At 53.3% G+C, this 19882-nt stretch overlaps 1 protein-coding gene across 1 annotated transcript; it reads left to right on the plus strand.

The window, feature by feature from the left end:
• The first annotated feature begins 4654 nt into the window (after positions 1–4654).
• LOC131086933 (mucin-5AC-like) lies at positions 4655–19461 on the plus strand. Its single transcript, XM_058030221.1, has 5 exons — positions 4655–4726; positions 14144–14614; positions 15661–15987; positions 16304–16464; positions 17268–19461. Exons 1-5 carry the CDS (start codon positions 4660–4662, stop codon positions 17310–17312), a joined length of 1071 nt encoding a protein of 356 aa, XP_057886204.1. The 5' UTR covers positions 4655–4659; the 3' UTR covers positions 17313–19461.
• The last annotated feature ends 421 nt before the right edge of the window (positions 19462–19882 follow it).

Here is a 19882-nt window from a genome sequence, read left to right on the forward strand (position 1 = left end):
GGCTCTGTGGGGGCAGCCTGCACGCTGCCCTCTGCACAAGGATGAACCTGCCTGCTGCCCAGCTGGGTTAACAATTCTGTCCCACCACTGGTGCAGAGGAGGTGGCCAGTGTGCCCTTGTGCTCAAAGCCTGCTCCATGTCAGCCCAAACCCACCACCACACATCTCTGCAGAAGACCTGGCAACCATGGGAATGTCAGAGCATCTCCCACGCTGCTCTTCCAGGAGGCTGGCCCAGCACCAGACACCCTGCCTGGGGAACTGCACAGGGATTGTTCTAGGGCAGATGGATTTGCCCAGACTGACAGCTCCTGTACTGGCACTGGTGCTGCAGCCCTGTGCTGCCCTGCCTGCTCAGCAGGGCCATCTGCTGCCTTGGCTGCAGTGCAGAGCCTGCCTGCCCTGGCTCGCTGCTGTGGCATGGCTGTCACCGAGCTGCTGGCGGTGCCCTGGTTGTGGAGTGGCACTGAGCTCACCAGCTGGCTCCTGCCTGCTCTGGGGTGCTCCCAGCCATGAGGCTGTGCAAACACTGGGACAAGGAGCCAGGACTGACCCTGTGTCACTGTGCCTTGCTTCGGCCCTGGGCACAGCCCATCGCACCATGCTCCAGCCCTTGGGATCTGAGGAGCAAGGGGTGAGACCCAATACTCAGGACAGGCCTGGCTTCTCTCAGCAGCACCTGAACTTTTGAGCTGTCTGAGTACCAGTTCTGAAGGGGAAAACCTTAAACATCTGAGGAAGGTGTATTAGCTTTGTATTCACCCACTAAAGGCCAGAAATACAGATTTGCACTATCTTGGGCCATGGTGGATGCTGAAAGAGAACACACAGTCCTGTGAAGATCAAGGTAAACAGCCCAAAGACCATCAGTCCCACCTCTCCTGCCTCACATTGAGGCACAAAAGGGTTTCTGCATTGCCTGGTGTGCTGCCCTCACTCCCCAGCTAAGGGAGGTTATCTCTGGGATGAAAGCACAGTTTTTGTGCGCTTCAGGCTGCACAGCAGCCTCTCCTCCTCTGGTTATGCTCCTCACACTTGCACTCACTCCTTATCTCTGCAGATACAAGAGTGAAGAGATTTTTCCCTTTTGTGGCACTGAAATTGGAGACCTCTGCCACCGCAGGGCACTTCAGCCTGTCCCCCCCACCAGCCACCCCAGGCCTGGGCACCTTTAGCTCTGCCCCTGCTTTCTCCAGCCCTTTTTGCAGAGCTGCAAGACCTACAAGTACACAGATGCTACCAGATCCCTGCTCAGCTCTCTGAGAGATCCCACTCCCTGATCAGCCTGCATACATTTAGGTTCCCCAGACCCTTAATTGTCCCTGGCTCCCTGAGCCAGTGAAGTCACAGTGTTAATTGTTCCTTGCCCAGAATGATTCTCTAGCTCTTATGCTTTGCTTTCTGATCCACATTTTTTGTGGGTTTTTTTTTTCAGTTCTGTTCTTCCTTTCTTCCTTTGCTGGGCTACCAAGCTGTGGAGAGCTCTTGGAACAGAAGATGAGTCAGGACAGATATGCAGAGGGAAGAAGATGATATTCCAGCCTTGAAGTCAGGTTCACTGCCTGCGTCATTGTTATTAAAAATAGATGAATGGCAGTGCTCCTCACATTGGAGGAGAGGCACAGGAGATGTAATATCCTGGGCTGCTGAGCAAATGCTCCCTCTGTCTGCCTGCAAGTCCCACAGTGGCATCTTCTGCTCTTTGATAAATTCTCTTTTCTTGGCTCTGACTTGTGGGATTTAATTTGCCTTTCATAAAAAATAACTGGTTTAATGTTTCAGCTTTGGGAGGGGGAATGACTCACTCAATGATTAGCTCTTCTGCTCCAGTCAGTTGACTTCCAGCTTCCTTGAGAACTGAAAATCCCTACAAGTGCCAAATTGTCTTCCTTGGAGAGCAGGCCCTCTCCTCATTCTGCACTGAAGAGCTCCTGGAGGATGAAAGCAGCTGTTTAGGGATTATACCTGGGCCAAGACCACCCTAATCATGCCCCATCCCCTCAAGGGGACAGGGGGCAGGCTGGGATTTGCTAGGCTCTGCAAGGCCAGGCTGAGATGTGCACCAGCCATGCTCCCAGTGTTCCTGAAAAGGGCAGAGGGAGAGAGGCCAAAGCACAAGAAATGGAGTGGTTTACATGAGCCCAGAGCCCACGTGAAGGACCCACATGGCCAGAGCATCCCTCTGCTCAGGACTCCACTGCTGCAATCCCTCTGCCCTGGGCTGGTGATCACTCTCCAGATTTTGTGGGGCTGCAGGTGATGGTGGCAGCGAGGCCAAAGCTCTGCCCTCTCAGGGGACACTCAGCCTGTGCCATACCCTGGGTTTGGGATGCACAACCCAAGGACTTAGTTTACTTGTCCTTCCCAGGGCCAGCACCTCCATCCCTCCTGCCTGTGCCCTTAATTCCCCTCAGCTCTTTTGCTGCCACTATTTTCTGTTCATTTATTTTTCTATGATCTGCTCCTTCCTATTAAATTACTATAACCAACATTATCATCTCTGGTCTGCTCCATGGCTTGGCTGGCAGCCAGGAAAAAAAGGATGGGAGCTGGATAGAGCCACTGCAAGAGGGAGGTGTGACAGTGGCAGAAGTTGATGTTGTGGGTTTTGAGCACAAAACTTTTTTTAAAAAGTTATTCTAAGTCCTCAACTCTCAGTGCTACCCAGACCTGTCTGATGCAGATGCTGCTAGGGCTTGCAAGGGTGTTTTCAGTCTCACTCAAGAACAAGCCAAGAGCCTACACAGACATGGGGGGCTGCTGCCTGCTGTCTAAGGGGAATGGTTTTGCTTATTCCATGAGAAAGTGGCTGTGTACCAGTGGGATGTTAAAGTTCCCCTTCTTTTTGCGTCTTCTCCAGGGTGGGACATCAGCAGTATCATCTCAAAGACATTATCACACAGATGCTGTCCCTTTTCGTGCTCCCAATTGCTCCTTCCTTGCTATGGGGAGCCTAAGGTACCTCATTAGTGTGTTAGTAACAATCCTGACGAGTGTGGAGATGAGCTAAATAACAGCAGTGACCTGCAGGGGGTCTCATCTGCCCGGATTTATGGTGCTGCTCACCAGCCCCTCTGAGGACTGCCAGCGCTCCTTTCCCCCAGCTGCTGAAAATACCCCGTGCAGAGCCTTGTGCTTAATTAAAGCACAGGGACCGGTAACCTTGACGACTGCGAGCCACCCTCTGCAAGGCAGCTGAGGTGGATATTGTGGTGCTGGTGTCTCCGGGGAGAGGCCAGAGCAGAGAAGTGAGGCAAGCACACAGGCATTGGACACAATCAAGAGCTGGGGGCACAGCCAGCAGTGCCATTGTCCCCAGAGCTCGTGCCCTGCTCAGGGACATGCCCTGGTCCCTCGCTGGTGAGAGGTGGCTCCTGGCCCGGGTGATGCAGCTCTGAGAGACCAAGCCTGTCTGGAGCAAAGGGAGCTTTGGTCTCTTGGGGAGCCCTGCAACCTCTGTGGGTAATAGAAGACTCCTATAACCAACTCCATAGCTGTAAATATGCTTAAAAGAATTCCCTTTAGAACTGGGACATTTGTACAGGCACAATTACCTCTGCCAGCAAATGGTACAGCTAGTTTTCCTGGCAGTAAGTAGCGAGCAGCTAGAAACACATTTCTCATGAGGGGCTAAGATTGAATTTTACTTTTTCATATAAAGCTGGTAAAAGGCATGATCAGTTCTGTATCAGATCAACTCTCTTCTACCTCAGAACTGAGCAGGAGCTACCAAGCAGCTCCATATTGAAAAAGGAAGGCAAAATCTCTTGGCTTAATACCCATTTCCACTTTCCTCCTCTGTCCCCTGCCAGCACAGGGATCTGATGGAGAAGGGGACCTATAGTCACAGCTCTGTCAAAGTAGCCTGAGAGAAGATCAGCATGGACCACTCCACAATATGGGCCCCTCTTCTTCAGAAATACTGGCCAGAAGAGAGCAGTCAGACTTCCTGAAGGATGGCTTAGCCTGGATGTGCCTGGATGAGGCTGGCCAGGGCCCCAGAGGCTGGAAGGGATGTGAAGCCAGGGGATGTCCCAGGGGCTGCAGGATGCCCTGAGAAGCCAGACATGGCACATTGAGCACCCGGGTGAGCCCTGGCCAGGGCAGTTATCCAGGGGTGCTCGGAGAACCTCTGCACCCACCCGGCTGTGCCCACTGACCCAGGTGCCCTGAAACTATCTGGAGGCCCCAAGTTGATGCCCCACGTAGGGCGCATCTGCTGTTCCTACCCTGCATGGAGCAGAAGCGCGGGTGTCAGGCGCAACTGGGGCTGCCAAGAGCAGATTAGGAGGTGGTGGTGAGATCCTGGTCTAGGGCCACTTGAACCACTGTCTGTGGGGTGATGAGGTGGTGCAAACCTGGGCTAAGGATTCCCAGAACAAAGGCGGGACTGGGGGTGTCCTGTCCGAACCAGGAGTGCCGGGGACCAGCTGGTGATGCTGGGGGCGGTGCGAACCGAACCGAGAGTGCCGGGGACCGAACCGGGACCGGACCGAGGCTGCGCTGTCCGACACGGGGATGCGCGGTACGGGGCCGGCAGCTGCCCCCTCCCCGCTGCTCCGGGGCCGGGGCTGCACCACGTGCCGCCCGCCCCGCCCCGCCCGCCCCGCCCCGGCGCCGCCCCGGTGCCGCCGGCGGAGCCAGCGCGGATCAGCCCAGCATGGAGGGGACGCGGCGCGCCCTGCTCCGCCTCGCCGCCGCCTGCTGCCTGCTCTGCGCCCTGCCAGGTACCGGGGCGGCCGCCGAGGGGTGCCGGGGCGGGGGGCTGACCGAGGGGATCCCGCCGGTCCCGCCGCGGCGGGGAGCGCAGCGCCGGGACAGCCGTCGGGGCAGCGCCGGGACTTGGGCTCCTCCGCCCGCTGGTGGGGCTGCGGGAGAAGGGTCTGGAGAGCCCCCACCAGGGCTCCCCCTCTGGGAGCAGCGCCCCGGGCCTGCCCCCCGAAGTCGGGCGAAATGCCCTCGGACCCCGGCGCCGTCGCCCCGGCGGACGCGCAGGTGAGGCGGCCCAAGGATGCTCGGGGGGTCCCGGCTGAGCCCCGCGCTCCGGGCAGCAGCGCGGCCGCCCGTCCCGGCCTTGCCCATACAAGGCACTGCCGGCAGCGCTGCTCCCGCCGGCGGAGCCACCCGGGCTCAGCTCCCGCCCGGCGGGATCCCGAGGGGATGTGCGGGGAGGGGGCCGGCGGTGCTGGAGGGCTCCTCTCCGGCAGCATCCAGCCCTGCGAGCCTCCTGCCGCCCGCGGTGCCTCCGAGCCGCTGCTGAGCTGCCCCCGAGGGAAGCCCGGACAAAGCCCGAACTCTGCCGCCTCCCGCAGCACGACGGGACGAGGGCCCTGTGCCTGCGGGGAGAGGGGCAGGACGGATGGAGCTTTTCGGGACGGAGCAGGAGCCAGACCCCGGCCCCGGGCAGGCTCCCGGGCCGTATTTCGGCTCTGCTCTGGGATCAACGCGTCCCCACGTGGGCAGACGCAGCGTGCAGCGTGGCGCTGACAGCCCCGTCCACCGACACCACCGAGCTTTGCCGCGGGGCTGGAGTGTGCCCCAAGTCTGGGGGCTGTCACCTTCCCCCTGACCCTGGTAGTGACAAAGGCTCTGCACTTTAGGGGCACTGAAAGCAAAACGTGTTTCTTCTTCTTTGTGGCTGAGAAAAACCCTTGGCCAGACGCTGGCAGATCCCGGCACCATTACTGCAGCAAGAGAGACCAGGGGTGACACACAGAAACTCAGTTTCTAATGACTAATTAGGGCTGGGAAAACCCTAGAATAGATGCCTGTGGGGCTGAGCTCCAGCAGCGAGAGCAGCCCTCAGGATGAGGTTTTGGGTGCCGGATGCGGCTGGGTTTGAGGCTGAGCCCTGGGAGCGGTCCCAAACCAGCGCCCTTCATGTGGGTGAAGCTGCGCTCCCCACAGAGTGGCTGTGCTGCGATGGGCTGTGGGGAGGTGGCCAGCCACGGGCAAAGGAAGGATTCAGGATTTCCACCTCTGAAAGGAGGAGGAGCTCTGAGCTGCCGGGGGCTGTGTTCTGGCCCCGTGTCTCACACTCTGGGCGCACTGGGAAACCCCAGGGAGCCCCTTGCCCCAGCTGGCTCCTAGGAACCTTCTTGCTGCAGAGTCCGAGACTCAAACTGACAGAATGTACCAGAAATTAAGATTGCACTGGGTTTTTCCTGGGATCTTTGTTGCTTAGTGTCCCAATCCAAGATTCTCCACAGTCTCAGGAAATGGTACCTATGCAGCTGACCTGGCCTTTGCCCTCATAGCTTTTGAATTTGTTACCCAGTCTCAACTGTGGTTGAAAGACCAGATGTTTTGTGAAAATAGAAAAGAGATGGAAGAGATGCCACCGTTAATAAAATGCCTCTTAGCAAGCACAACCCATAATGAGGCACCAGAAAATCTCACCGGGACAGTGGTGGGGAAAGGAACGGTTCACCCGAAGTCAGCAGTCCTAGACAAATTTGTCCAAAGCTGGGTTTGTCCCAGCTCCAGAGTGCTCTCTGCCCTGCTCCCAGCACAGATTCCCTTTGCTCCTGCTGTCTGGCAGTGCCTGCTCCCACTCCCCATCTGGGTTTGCAGCAGGGCCAAGAGGAGCTCAGGCTGCTGCTCTCCTGTGCTCTGCCCACCCCAGCCTCTCAATGCAGCCTTTCTTCGCTGCCTGCGGAAATCCACTTCCTCCAGCACCATCAGCCTTACAAATAAAACCCCGAGTAATTTTGGTCTGGGCATTTTTCTGCCTCTCCCTCCGTGCTGAGCTGCCTTGCAAGCAGTGAGAGCAGAGCAGGGCTGGGAGCAGCACGAGCACATAAACCCCATCTGTGGGCACCACCGGGGTCATGCACACAGGCAGGCAGAGTGTCTGCTTCAAGGTCCCACTGACGATTTTCCGTGATTTTTTTCCCTTTGTTAGCCCAGGGCAAGGACAAGTGGATGGACTTGGCCCCACCCTGACAGGACAGCTCCAGTTCTGCTGCACCCAGAGCTGTGCCACAGCTTGGTTCCCTGCTCTGGGTGTTTCCTCCAGCAGTGTGACCCTGCACTCCCAGCCCAACTTTTCATGTCATGCCATCAGTCTTTGATGCCTTTTCTACACATGATTATCCCTCAGCCCCAGGGGCAGGGTGGGCCTTGTCTCCCTGCTGCCCTTCCCAGAAGGCTTGACCTGCTGGGCAGGGGCAAAGCACTCACCTCCTTCAGCTCCCTTGGCCCCATCCCTGCAGACAATGGGGAGCTGGGACAGTCTATAGTAAAGAAACGCTTGTCCCTCCTTCCTTTCCACCTAGACCCTCTGGGTGGGCAGACACAGTTCTTGACACAGGATTTCCCTTGGTCTGTGATCATCCCCACAATGCTCTGTGGAGCAGCTTTCATAGGGCTCAGTGCCTCTGAGTCTGGGGTCACATCCTGAGCCCTGTAGGGCTGCCCAGGCCAGGGCAAGTTTCCTGATGTCCAAACTTACCCCCAGTTCTTGCCACACTGCACTGGAGAGTAGGCTCCCTGCTGACATGGGGCTGCTATCACGGCAACTGGCTTGTTAATTTCTCCTAATGATGTGAATGCTTCTTCCACTGCAGCTGTGACTCCTGAGGTAAGCAGGGCCAGGCTATCTGATGCCAGAGCTCCCCGCTGTTGCTGTATTACTGGGGTTACACAACCCCAGAGAAGGGCAGGCTTCCCAGGCCGTGCATGCCATGGGTGTGCCCAGCAGCTTCTGGGTGAAGGAGCCTTCACCACTGCTCAGTCCCCTACTGAGGAACAAAACCAGACAGCATGGGAGTCTCCCAGGCACTTTCCTGCCTAGCAAGGTGCTCCATAGCTGTATGTGGCCCCTGGAAAATAACTGAATGCTCTGACAGTGGTAGCTGAGCAGGCAGCCTGCTCTCCCTTTTCCCGGCCATAGAAATTTGGGATAAGCCCCCTTACCTCTAAATGGGGCATCAGTGATTGAGCTTCCTGCAGGAAAGCAGTTTTTTGCATTTCTCTCCCCTGGCTGGGTGAGGAGGGTCTCATGTGGCAGGGCCAGGCAGTGTGACACCCTGGGATGCTGTTCCTGCAGGTAGTGATCAGGCTGGTGCTGTCCCAGTACTGTGTGCTATGTGCTGTGCTGTTTCTCTGCTGTTTTATGGGTTTTCCTAGTACTGAAGTACCTGTGCTTGACATTTGTAGTGCTGTTTCCAGGGCTGCTCATCCCTGTTGCTGCAGCTCTTGCTCTGCCATGCCACATTGGCTGATTGTCCTGGTTCCCAGTGCAGTGCCATCTGTTGAGGTGGTAGCACTGCCTCTCCTTTCTGTCTCCCCGTGGTTCAAGCCTGTGGCCTGGTATCCACAGATGCCCTGAGGAATCATCTTCCTGCCTGCCTGGGCAGGTTGGGTGCTGGGCAGTCCCTCCCCAGTGCCCCACACTCACTCAGCACCCCATATCTAATCTGCCCCCGTCTCGTGCTCTGCTCGTGGCCACCTCCTTCCCGTCAGGAGAGCTGGTTTCTATTCCTGTCCCTTACCTCAGCCCTTGCTTTGCAGCCTGCCTGGCCTGGCAGCTCTCCAGGGCTGAACTGGGTGCTCAGCACCCCTTTTTCAGCCCCCCCAGTTTTGGTGCCTGCAGAGCAGCTCGCAGAGGCCATGAGGGATGCAATGAATTAAACTCTGCCATGGAGAGCTTCAGGTGGTCCCCAAGCAGGCTGCAAGGCTGGATGGGTGCCTACACCTCCTGCCTGGAGTCCTGGAGCACAGGGAGTCTGTCCAGCCTCTCTCAGCCAGGATGGGGATGGGGACAGTCTGGACATCAGCCCTGGCAGGGAGAGCACTGGAGCCTGTGGCAAATGCAGCCTCTGGCACCCTGCCTCCATCGAGGTCCTGCAAGGTGCCCAATGGAGCTGAGCTTACAAAGCAGCTGCCCCTTGTACCCGATCCTGTCTCTGAGCTTGCTTCGCCTCCATGAGGGTGTTTGCTCCACAGCATCCCTGGGTGCATCTGGCACCTTCCTGAAAGGCTCCAGAAGTCTCTTCTGCTGCTTGTTTGTTTTTTTTATTATTGTTATTCCAGGAAAAGAGATCAGGCTCAGCTTGTATCTAATCAGGAGCTATTCCAGTTCTGCTTTTAAATGAAATGAAGAGCCTTCTTTTAAATCCCACTATATGGTTTTATTTGCATTTATACTCAAGCTTTTTTTTTTCCTTGAAGAGATTGTCTAATTACTGTTAGTTGGTAACCATAAAATGTAATAACTGGCAACAAAAGATAATTTCTACACTTAATGCAGTAGTTTGCTAAGCAATAAGATATGACTGCTTTGATACATACAGGTTATAGTTTATGCTTTGACTTTTTAAACATTGTATTTTTCCATTTTACCAGGTTGTTTGTGAGTGGAGCTGTTACACTTAAATGGAAATTGAATTCATTTAGTGCACCAAAATAGCATTGTAGAAGGGTTTGGGTGCCTTTTCAATGAATCAGAGCAGTGGTTTCACATGCATTCTGTAGGAAGCTGATTTAAGTGAGGTGCTATCCTCAGACAGTCACAGCCTGTGCAGGAGGATACATCAACACCAGGGAGTCCTGTTCCCATGGGCACTTTCTCTGAAATCCTCGGGGAATCCTCATCTTTGTGCTTAGCTCTCACGTGGGACTTTGCACTTTTCCCAGTGGTGGCTGCAGCCTGCACCCTGCTGCCCTGCTCTCTCCCTCAGTCCCAGGAGCCAGCCTGCCTCCTCACCTTCATCTCATCCTAACAGGGATTTTAAAAATGTTCAAACCTACGGATTGGAGCCGGGTTGGTGTTGATCTTTGGGGAGCTCAGGCTGCTGTTTCTGCCAGACAGGAAGGAGAGTGCAGAGGATGCTGCTGAGAGAGGCAGGAGGGTTGTGGCAGAAGCTTGTTGAGGGTTTGTCCAGCTGAGGCCCTGCTCTGTTATTGTTTTATCTGAGAAGCAAATAGATGGTGGGGTGGCTGCTGTGGCAGAGCATGGAGACCACGGTCCCCACCCTGTGTGACTACCCTGGCACAGCAGTGACTCTGTCCTGCCTGTGCAAACCTTCCTCAGCCCCTCGCCTGGCCCCAGCCCTGAATCTTGGGCAGGGAGCACAAGGCAGGAATGGCCCCGTTTCCTGCAGAGCTGGCTTCCTTCACTCCTCTCTGTTTCAGCATAATTTACCATGTCTGTTCTGGGGCTGGAGGGAGCTTGGGTTGATGCTTGGAAGTCTCTCAGTGTTGTCAGACAATGACAGAGAGGGGTCGAAGCTGTGGGCTGATGTTCAGAGCCCTCCCTTCCCTGAAAGAGGTGGGAGTGTTTCCCACCCTTATCCAAAACAGGGGCTGCTTCTTGCTTGGCTGCATCCCTCCTCCCCTGGGACCACTCTCTTCCTTTGCCCCTCTTGTTTCCCAGACAGAGGTCACTGCAGTCAGCACAGTCTGATGGGAGCTGCTGCTCCAAATCCACCAGCCCTGCCCTAATGTGGTCTGGGATCTCTGGTTCTCACCACGCACAGGCTGAGCCTGGGGCGTTAGCACAGACACAAGGCAGGAGTGGGGCTGTAGTCAGGGGACCAGCTCTGCTTCAGCAGGCTGAAATATAACCAAAGCAAGCTCACCCCTAGTCCCTTATCAGGGAAAGACATATTCTTATGGTCAGAGCTCTTGCTTACAGATCCTGGGACAGTTGTAGCTGCTCTGTTATGGATTCAAGGGTGAGTGCACCTTTACCAGCTGTCCTAGAATGCTGCAGCTATCAGGTCTTGGAGAATCACAGAAAAGGTGAAGCATTCACACTAACTCTTGCCATTTGCATCTGAAACAAGAAGGACACGGTTCCTCTTGTCTCCTGAAGCTGGTGAGGGCGATGCCTTAGGCAGTACAGCCGTGGCTTTCCTGGCATGGGGTGCAGGAAGCAGAGCTTCTCCAGGAAGACTCCACAGAGGAACGAGCTCTGACCTGCGTGTCTATGGGTGACTGATAAACAGCTAAAACCATCAGCAACCAGTGACTGGGGCAGGAACAGCTGCGCTGGAGCTGGGGATTTCCCGAACTGCTGGGTACCAGGCTCCAGAGCAGAGCGGGAGCTGCACCCCTGAGGATCCCAGCCCGGGTGGCGTTTGCCGGGTCTGCCAGGCACAGGCAGCAATGCTCGGCTGTGCACAGCGCTCTGCTCTCCCCTCTGCCCCGCAGGCTTCCTTTGCGTGGCAGTAGGTTTTCCTTTTGGATGGATGATAAAACTGGCAAAAAAGCTGTGGCATTGCAGCAAGGCCCTTTGGAGGAGTGGTTTTATTTAAACTGAAACTGAAATAAAACTCAGCGCTTGTACCTTTTAGCACCTGCAGCTCACAAGGAACAAGCTGCACCTCTGTGGGATTCCCCAGGTGCTTTGCTTGGTGACTGTGCTGGCTTTCGATGTGCCCTTACCCCTCAGGAGCTGACAGATGGGTGATGGGAATCCTTTGTCTGCCTGTCCCCGGGTGATCAGGATTTACTCAGTCTTTTGTTTCCTTGGCCATTCTAAGGCTCTTGCCTTTTCTATCTTCCCACCATCATCTCTTAATGTCTTGAATTTTTAGAATGTTAGTCTGGATTAGGCTCTCCTTTGTTTCCTGAGCTGGGTGTGCTGTGCTGGGCTGGATGACTTGCTAATTGAGGTGCCATCAACACTTGCCATACTCAAAACAGTCCCTTGTTCCTCACCTGCTAATTTAAAATCTCTTCTGCAATTCTCTACAAACCAGGTTTTTCACACCACAGTGCTGTGTTACACCAGAGTGGCCCATCCACCCGGGAGCCATTTTCTTTCGCAGTGATGGTCACTAGATAATTTTGTGGGAAGAAGCCAAGTGGCTTCTCCGAGAGAAGAGCTTAGGGAAATGCCAGTCCCAGTGGCTGTCCCTCTTGCAGACAGCAGGAAGCTGTGAGTGCAGCGGACTGGGGGGACCTGCTTGTCCCCATAAACCCTCCTGTCCCACAGCACCTCGTGGTAGGCATCCAGGGAGGTGTCCTGGTGTGTAGGACCCAGACTCATCTGCCTTCCCTCCTTTTGTGCATAAAATCACCCATTTCCCCCCAAGTTCAGGCTATCTGGGTTCTGCGGATCCACCAGAAATTCGAACTGGGTTCTGCAACGAACTTTGCAGCTTGAGGTTGGTAGAGACACGAAGAACCCATTTCTCCTAAAGACCCTCACCCATGGAGCTGCTTGTAAAGACATTAGCACCCATCTTGCCTATCACTTTTCTGGTCACAAAGTGGCATGATGGCTGCAGAGTTGCTCAGGCCTTTGTGCAAGACAGCTCTCCACAAATCTATCTTCTGCATGACTCAAGTCAGGACTTGCCACCCCATGAGAGGCTGCCCGGACACAGGCCAGCTATTCAGAGCAGCACATAGCCAGGCTTGCCACTGGCCAGGCACCTGGGCACCACCTTTCCTGTTTACCCCGTGGTGACAGCAGGGCTCTGTCTCTGGCAGGGCAGGAGCGGGCAGTGGGTGTTTACTGAGCAAGCATCCGCCAGTGCCCAGCCAGCAGCCGGAGCAGGTGGGATCCCACCCTGTGTTCAATAGCAGCGCTGTGTTTAGGGCTGGGAATTGTCACATTTGGTGGCAACGCCTTTTGGTGCCTGGTCCCACGAAACCCAGCATTCAGCTCTTTTCCTTCCAGGTGTTATTGGTGTACCCTACACCTGAGCTCCATGGCAGAGCAGCTCGCTTTATTTGGAGGCACCTTCTGCCCATGCACGTCTGGATCCAGGAGAGGCCAAAGGGAGCATCACTCCGGCCTTTGGTCTTCATGTTGAAGTTGCCCCAGCTGGGTTCCCTGTGAGAGCTCGTTCTCTGAATGTGCTGAGCAGGGCTGTGCATCCCTGCAGGAGCCCTCCTGGGGCTGGGGCCCCGGGCTGGGGAAGCACAGCTCCATCAGGCTGCTCAGGGCTTTGAATTCTCCAGCTGGTCAGGGTACTGCAAAGGTCTTGAGAGAGACATGTATTGTGTCTTTTTTTAGGGTCTGTTAAGTGCTGTAGCTGGAGAAGAGCTTTGATAACTCTGTCTGTTCTGAAGAGCTTTTAAAAACTGCTGAAATTTCCCCAAAACAGTATAAGAATGGGCTGCCTGGCTGGTGGATGAATGTTTACTGCTGACAGCATCTGCATTGGGTGCTTTTTCACTGTGGGGAGAAGGGACATGATGATGGATTTCCTTCAGTACCTTTATTTTTTCTGTAATTAGCTCATCAGTCCTTTGTGGCTTGGATAGAAATTTTAACAGAAATTGTCAAAATATTGACTATGAGACGTTTTTAAATTGGAGAGTCCATCCCGATGTGGCTACATTTCTCTGTTTTCTTCCTGTTTATAGCCTGAAAAACCCTCACAGGATCTGTGTAAGAGCCTTTTGGCTTTCCTCCTCCTGTATGCTGTCACACTGTCTAGCAGCTGTGGATCTGGGGGGATCTTTGTTTGCTGCAGGTTCCCTTCAGGGAGGCTGCCCCTTTTTGCTGTAGTGGGAGGCTGAGTAGCTCCCCATTTCTATGACAACAGTTGTATTTCATGGTGGTGATGTGTTCATAAATAGCTCAGGAAGGCAGTTCCCATGGCACACCCCAGCCCTGTTAGCTGTAGTACTCTTGCTGCCCATTTCACCTTTCCCTCCTGCAGAACCCCACACTACTGCCAAGGTGACTCACAATATGTGCTTTACCTTTGCCATCCACAGTCTTTTTAAATATCACTTTTCTCTGCTTCATTGGGCCAGGGGAGCTAGAGAGTCTTCTTCCACAATTTCCTCATTTGCATTTTTTCAGCACCACTTTTGACTCTTTCTTAATGAACCAAAGACTTATCTAAATTTCTTACATAATCAGGTCTCAGGTGATACTTTTAACAAACCCAAATCCTCTAAAAACATTTAAAAGTTGCTCAAGGATAGAGGGATTGGTTGTGCTGACCCTAGAGAACAACAGCACAGGACTGGAGAGACAGGAGGGTAAAGAAAAAGTCCCCTAGAACAGGTCCCTGCCTCAAAAACCAGGAGGACAGAGGAGCTGTCTGAATCCTTTCCCAGGTGTGAACCTGTGCTGGATTTGGAATTAAGGGGATAAAGAAATTCCATTTCTGTCCTTCCCCCCTGTTTGTCCTCTCACTGTGGGATCTCTGACAAACTTCTCTGTTCCACAGCAGAGGGTCAGCAGACAGCAGAGGCCTTGGTGTCACTGTCACCTTTTCCTAGCACAGCGCAAACCTCGCTTCAGCCAAGGGAAGCCTCTGACGTGCCTCCAGTGACTGCTGCCATTCCTCAGCCAGGCCTGGAGAAAAACCCAACTGCTGCAACACTCAGTGCCACAGGGGCCCAAGCTACAGAGGTGGAGGATGCCTTCATCCCCACCACCCCCATGGCAGGCTCCAAGGCAGAGAGACTGCAGGCTTCTACCACTGCCAGTCCTGTGGACATCGCAGTTACACATCCTGAGCATGACAACATGAGCTTGTCAGCCAACAGCAGCACTGAAATCCCCTCCCCTACCCTGACTGCCAGCACTCTGGAAGGAAACCAGCCCATCCATGAAGCCACAGAGCCTTTCAGCACGACTGAAGAGACGGATGATGCCAGCAGTGCAACCCCCACGCCTCCTCTGAACACTGGGCCGGGTGAGGTTTTGCTTTTACTGCCTGTGCACCAAGTCCTGCCTCAAGGATGCACAACCTGGGAATGTCTGAGCACTCTCCTGCTAACTGGAGAGAGGGAGAAGAAGGGAGTGAGACACTAAGCAGAGCCAGTTCAGTGCAAATTATTTGCAAAGATGTTAGTTCAGCATCCTCTTTGCAAACCTCATTAATTCTGGTGTTAATTGTGCTGGCTGCTTTCTGATTGATTGTGTGCAGGGACATCCTTCATATGTCTAAATGAAACAACATGCCTTAGCAGCACTGCCCAGCTGGGCCTGTCTGGCATCAGGGCTGGGGGCTCAGTGGGAGCCTCCCTGGAGAAGCACACCCTCCCTTAACACAAAACATGGAGATGGGCAAGCACAAGTGACAGCTCATCCATCCAACCATGGGAAACCCTACCCTACCTTCAGATCCCTCTGGGCAACATGGGGACTGATTATAGGGTCTGCAATCCCAGTTTTGTCCATCTTGGGGCCTGCCAGGCTGTCACACACCCCTAATGCAAGGCAGATACTGACTGATCACTGATTTACATGGTGTTCATGCATTGTTTTCCCTGGTTCGTGTCACATGGTCCTGCTGTTCTGTGACAACTGACACAGCCTCAGGGGATGCTGCTACCCAGTCCCTGGGCAGCCCCCTTTGTGCTCCCTGTAAGGAGGGATGAGAGGCCTGTCCCAGTGTCTTGCTCTGGGGCGATCCTCAGCTGTGTGTAAAGTTGTTTAAGCTTGTCTGCTTGTCCTTTGTCCCCAAGGACAGGCCTTGTGGGCCCAGCTGAGGCTGGCTGACATTGCAGATTGGCACATATGAAAACTGAGAGGACTTTCTAAGCACTGTGGGTTATAGTGTGGCTCAGCTGTGGCTGTGCTAAAGGCTCTGCTTATTTTCCAAAGGGTTGACAATAAGCTGCTATTCCTGTAGTTCCAGCAGTCTTTCTTACACTCTTTCTTCTATCTTGTCCAGTCCTGCAGAACAGTGTGCTTGCACTGGGTCCTTTGAAATAACTGCTTGTTCCTATTTTGCAGCAACAACTAACAGCTCTCAGTCAGGGCTTTTTGATGGGCAGACCCCGAGGCCTACAGCAGCAAGTTCTGAAACCAAGGCAGCAACGAGCCCTGTGGGTGCTACAGAGGAGAGCACTGTGGAGCCCAGAACCTCCTCTGCTCCCACCTCCATTGTACGGAGCACATCCTTTGCTACTGCCTCCAGTACTGTGACAGTGACACCCCTTGTGACCAGCTCCACGCCTGCCAGCACAGCTGCCATCCCCACCAGCACGCCCACACTGGCACAGTCACTGGAGCCCAGGCATGAGAAGACTTCTGTGTTGGATGTTGGTGATGATAATTCAGGTAAATGCTCTGCTTTTAATGGGCTGCCCAGGGAGGTGCGGAGTCACCGTCTCTGGGGGTGTTTAAGGAAAGACTGGATGTGGTCTGGTTGACAAGGTGGTGTTAGGTCGTGGGTTGGACTGATAATCACAGAGGTCTTTTCCAGCCTGTAATAGATTCTGTAATTGTTTTGTACCTGCTCTCACAAAACATGGCAAAGTGCTGGAGCTACCTCAAATTGCCTCTTGGTTGTACTGAGCAGAAGCAGAAAAGAAAGCTTTGCTGTTCCAGCCCTTGAGGGCTCTCCTTTGGCCTCATTCCCTTGGTCTCCTTGCAGAGCTCCCCAGTTTGGCTGGTAAAGCGAGGGCTGACCCCTTGGTGATCACTGTGATCTCCGTGTTCATTGTCATGGTGGCCATCCTGGCCCTGGTGGGATTCCTGCGCTACCGCCAGCACAACAACCGCACCGAGTTCCGGCGCCTGCAGGACCTGCCCATGGTGAGTCTGCCTCCACCAGCCCCACCTGGGCTGCCTGGCCACTCACTGCTTTGCTGCTCTCCTCCATTAGCAGTGCTTTGGGTGTTTGCAGCAGCACCAATGCTGATCACACGCTCCTGTTCCTCCTTAGGTCCCTCTCCTTCCATCCAAGGTTTGAGTCAAGACAGCAAGTCTCAAGGCTGGGCACTAAAGAAGCTCTCTGCCTTCCCCTCACTCTGCAGGGGAACGCTGAGAGGTTAGAGAGAGGAAGGAGAGCTCCATCCAGGCTTGTCCTGAAATGACACCTTCCTGCCCTCTCCTCCTGTTTTTTGATATATTTTCTTTGTAACTATGACAAAGCAGATTTGATGCTCTGTTCCAGAGAGGTTGTCTGTTTGTCTGTCTGTGTTTGACCCTTTGGGAATATAAAAATATATGAGGGTTCCAGAGGCTGGACTAGCTCTGGGGAAGCTGCAAATAACTCCCTGAACTTTCTGGAACAGAGGAGTGCTGCAGCTAAGCACGCAAGCTGATGCTGTTTCAAGCTGAGTGGAGTTTTCAACAGCCAGAGTTTTCCACATCCCTGCAGCAGGCAGGCAGTTCCTGCACACACCTCTTCTCTCCAAATGCTGCAGCAGGAGGGACACTGACAGCCCAAAGATCCAGGAGCTGCACAGTGCCAGCGTTTAGGTGGATGGCTGGGCAGGTGCCACGCTGTGAGGAGTGGCTGAGCAGGCTGTGCTGCCTGCACAGCAGTCTCCCAGGCTGGGACCATGATGCCACCGTGCAGACATCTCATTAAAGCCCCTCTTCTCTGCTTCTAGGATGACATGATGGAGGACACCCCTCTCTCCCTCTACAGCTACTAGGCAACCAGGCTGTCTGCTGCCCAGAGGAAAAGGCCTTGAGGACTTGGTCCCAGACGATCTGCTGAGGAATGAGGGGCTGTGATTTGCACACAACTGAAAGATCCTTTTCAGATGGTTTTTGGTTTTAGACATTTTCAATAGGTCAGTGTTGAAGCTTCTATGCTGCAAATCAGAGCCCAAGTCTGACCTTTTTCTCCAGGCTCTCCTTAAAACAATGCCCTGAAGAGGTGTCTCCTCCTTTTAGTGTGGCAACCAATTAGCCAAGACAGCCCTTGCCATGGTGTTCTGCATGGATCTCCTCTGTTGATCTTGGTGGCTGCTGCCTTCAAAGGAGGTGGACAAGTGTTTCAGACTAGGGCTCTTAACAGTGGTGGTGTCAGCACAGTGCCAGCAAAGGAGACTGCTGTTTTCTGAGGAAGCCAAGGATGTGGAAATCAGTTCTCTTGGGCTCCCTCTTGTTCTGTATTTTTAAGGTTGTTTCTTTTGGGGGTTTTCTTGCACTTTTGTTTTTGTTCCTGTTTCAGCTTTAGTCCCAGGATTGGCATTGCCCATCCTGAAACACCTACAGGAGGATAAAAGACTACTTTGCTTCCTTCCTAGATGCACACCTTTTCTCTTCAACCAGGGAAAAGTGTTTTGTGGCCACTGGAGAAGTGCCCCTGCTACTTGATGTTGCTTTGAAGTTGCTGGGAGGAAATTGAACATAATGTTAGCTTAACTGAGCTTGACAAGACTCAGTCTATTGCCAATTAGACACACTAATTTGGTCTCACCACAATTAGGAAACCGTGTCTCCTACACTTGATGCTTTTGCCATATGTGTAAACTCCTTTCCCAGGCCCAGTAAATGCTTTAGTCCATTTCCCTGCCTGGGCTAACACAAGCCTTTCCTCAGGTACCTCCCATTGTGCTTCTAGCCTCTGGTTGCTGGAAGTTGTTGTACAAAGCTGGTGCTTTGCTCTCCCTCCTGTGCTATGCAAGGCCAGAGCTCCTCTACTTTCTGGTGTTGGTCTTTTGAGCCAGTTGTGTCTTGTCATGAGGACAGATCCTGGATGTAGGTGCCTTCCTCCCCTTCCCTTTCTTGGTGTTATGCTGATTAGATTCTGCACTTTTGCCTCAAAATATCACTGCTGTAGACTGCATCCAAGGCTCTTGAGGCCTCTCAAGGAAACCCATAGACCAGAGCCTCTGAGTGTAAATCAGAGGAGCTTTTGGTGCTCTTGCCTCAAAAAGACCGGAGTGTGTGTGACATGACAATCTTCATGTAATTACACCTGCTCCTGTTTTCTAACTCACATTTGACTGCAGGAAAATGGAAACACATGCCTTCTCTAGAGTGTTTGATTTTTGACTAAGCCAGTTGCTCCCTCAGGATACAGCAAGGGCTAGAGTTTATCTGGCACATTGCTCTACAAGCCTCAGTTTCTCCTCTCCTTTCAGTACAACATCACTGAACCCCACAAAGGACAGATACCAAGCCTCACTTGCAAAAGTACCTTTTTTTTTCCCAGTGCTCTTAGTGGTTGTCATAGCAGGGTAAGGGATAATTCCCCATCAGCTGAGCTCAAGTTACCTGGAAAGCCCAAAGATGGAGCAGAACCGGTCTGGGTCAAATAGAAGAACTGGGTAAGCCAGCAGTTCCTCCTCCCTGTGCTGCTGCTTCCAGAGTGGCTGACAAATGGCTGCACTGCAGTTGGGCTTCAGTTTGGCCTTCCATCTGTGTATTTATGCCCAGCAAAACAGGGAAGAGGGTTGGTTCTCTTCTCTGATTGCATGAGAACTAAAGAGCAATTGTCACAACTCCAAAGCTTTTGTATCAAGCATTGTCTGCACAGAGTGATCTCCCTAGCTACAGACTTGTTTCCCCTGCCGGAGGGCAGGGTGCTGCTGGTTTTCGGCACAAAGTTGGCAAGTTAGTGGTGGAAAACAGAACTCCATCCTGGCTGGAACTGGTGCAGGCTGGCATGTCTGGGAAGTGTGTCTGCACACAATCAAAAGGGCAGAGGCTGGTTGTTCTGGTTTCCCATGCATCGCTGTGCAGGGGAAAGGGGTGAGGAAAAACTCGCCCAACACCAAAGTGCAACTTTGTTTGTAAAATATGTTGATAGTGGATTTTTTTTTTTCTGCAATAAAGTTACAAATGCCAAAAGTGTCTCAGTCCTCGTATTTTCATTGCAAACATGTAACTGAAAAGCTTTTATAGATGAATCCTGTGATAGATAAACAGCAGCAGTTTGGGGCACAAAGACTCACAGAGCTGATGACTAGAAAATGCCAGACAGCCATGAACCATGGCTCTGACAGCTCAGAAGGACACCACCCCCTGCCTGTGTTCCTTCTTCTCAGGGTCATTCCTGGTCTGGGTCGAGTGAGATTAATATGCGTACAGTTAAATCAGATGAAATGTGTCTTAGAGAACCACACTAGACCAAATAATGTAATCTACACCTTTAGACTCTCTTCCTTTGCCTCTGATTGGAGATGTTCTCATGTTGTCAACTGTAACCCCAAACCTTATTTACAGAAATATCCTGAAAGCCAGCCTAATCCAAACCTAAGTAGTATCTGTC

The sequence above is a fragment of the Melospiza georgiana genome, chromosome 9 (genome assembly GCF_028018845.1).
Source record: "Melospiza georgiana isolate bMelGeo1 chromosome 9, bMelGeo1.pri, whole genome shotgun sequence".
NCBI classification, from domain to species: Eukaryota; Metazoa; Chordata; class Aves; order Passeriformes; family Passerellidae; genus Melospiza; species Melospiza georgiana.

Coding starts and splice junctions, on each gene's coding strand:
- LOC131086933 (XM_058030221.1), top strand. CDS start 4,660: ATGGAGGGGACGCGGCGCGCCCTGCTCCGCCTCGCCGCCGCCTGCTGC. Junction 4,727..14,143: donor CCTGCTCTGCGCCCTGCCAG/GTACCGGGGCGG, acceptor TCTGTTCCACAG/CAGAGGGTCAGCAGACAGCA. Junction 15,988..16,303: donor TGTTGGTGATGATAATTCAG/GTAAATGCTCTG, acceptor GTCTCCTTGCAG/AGCTCCCCAGTTTGGCTGGT.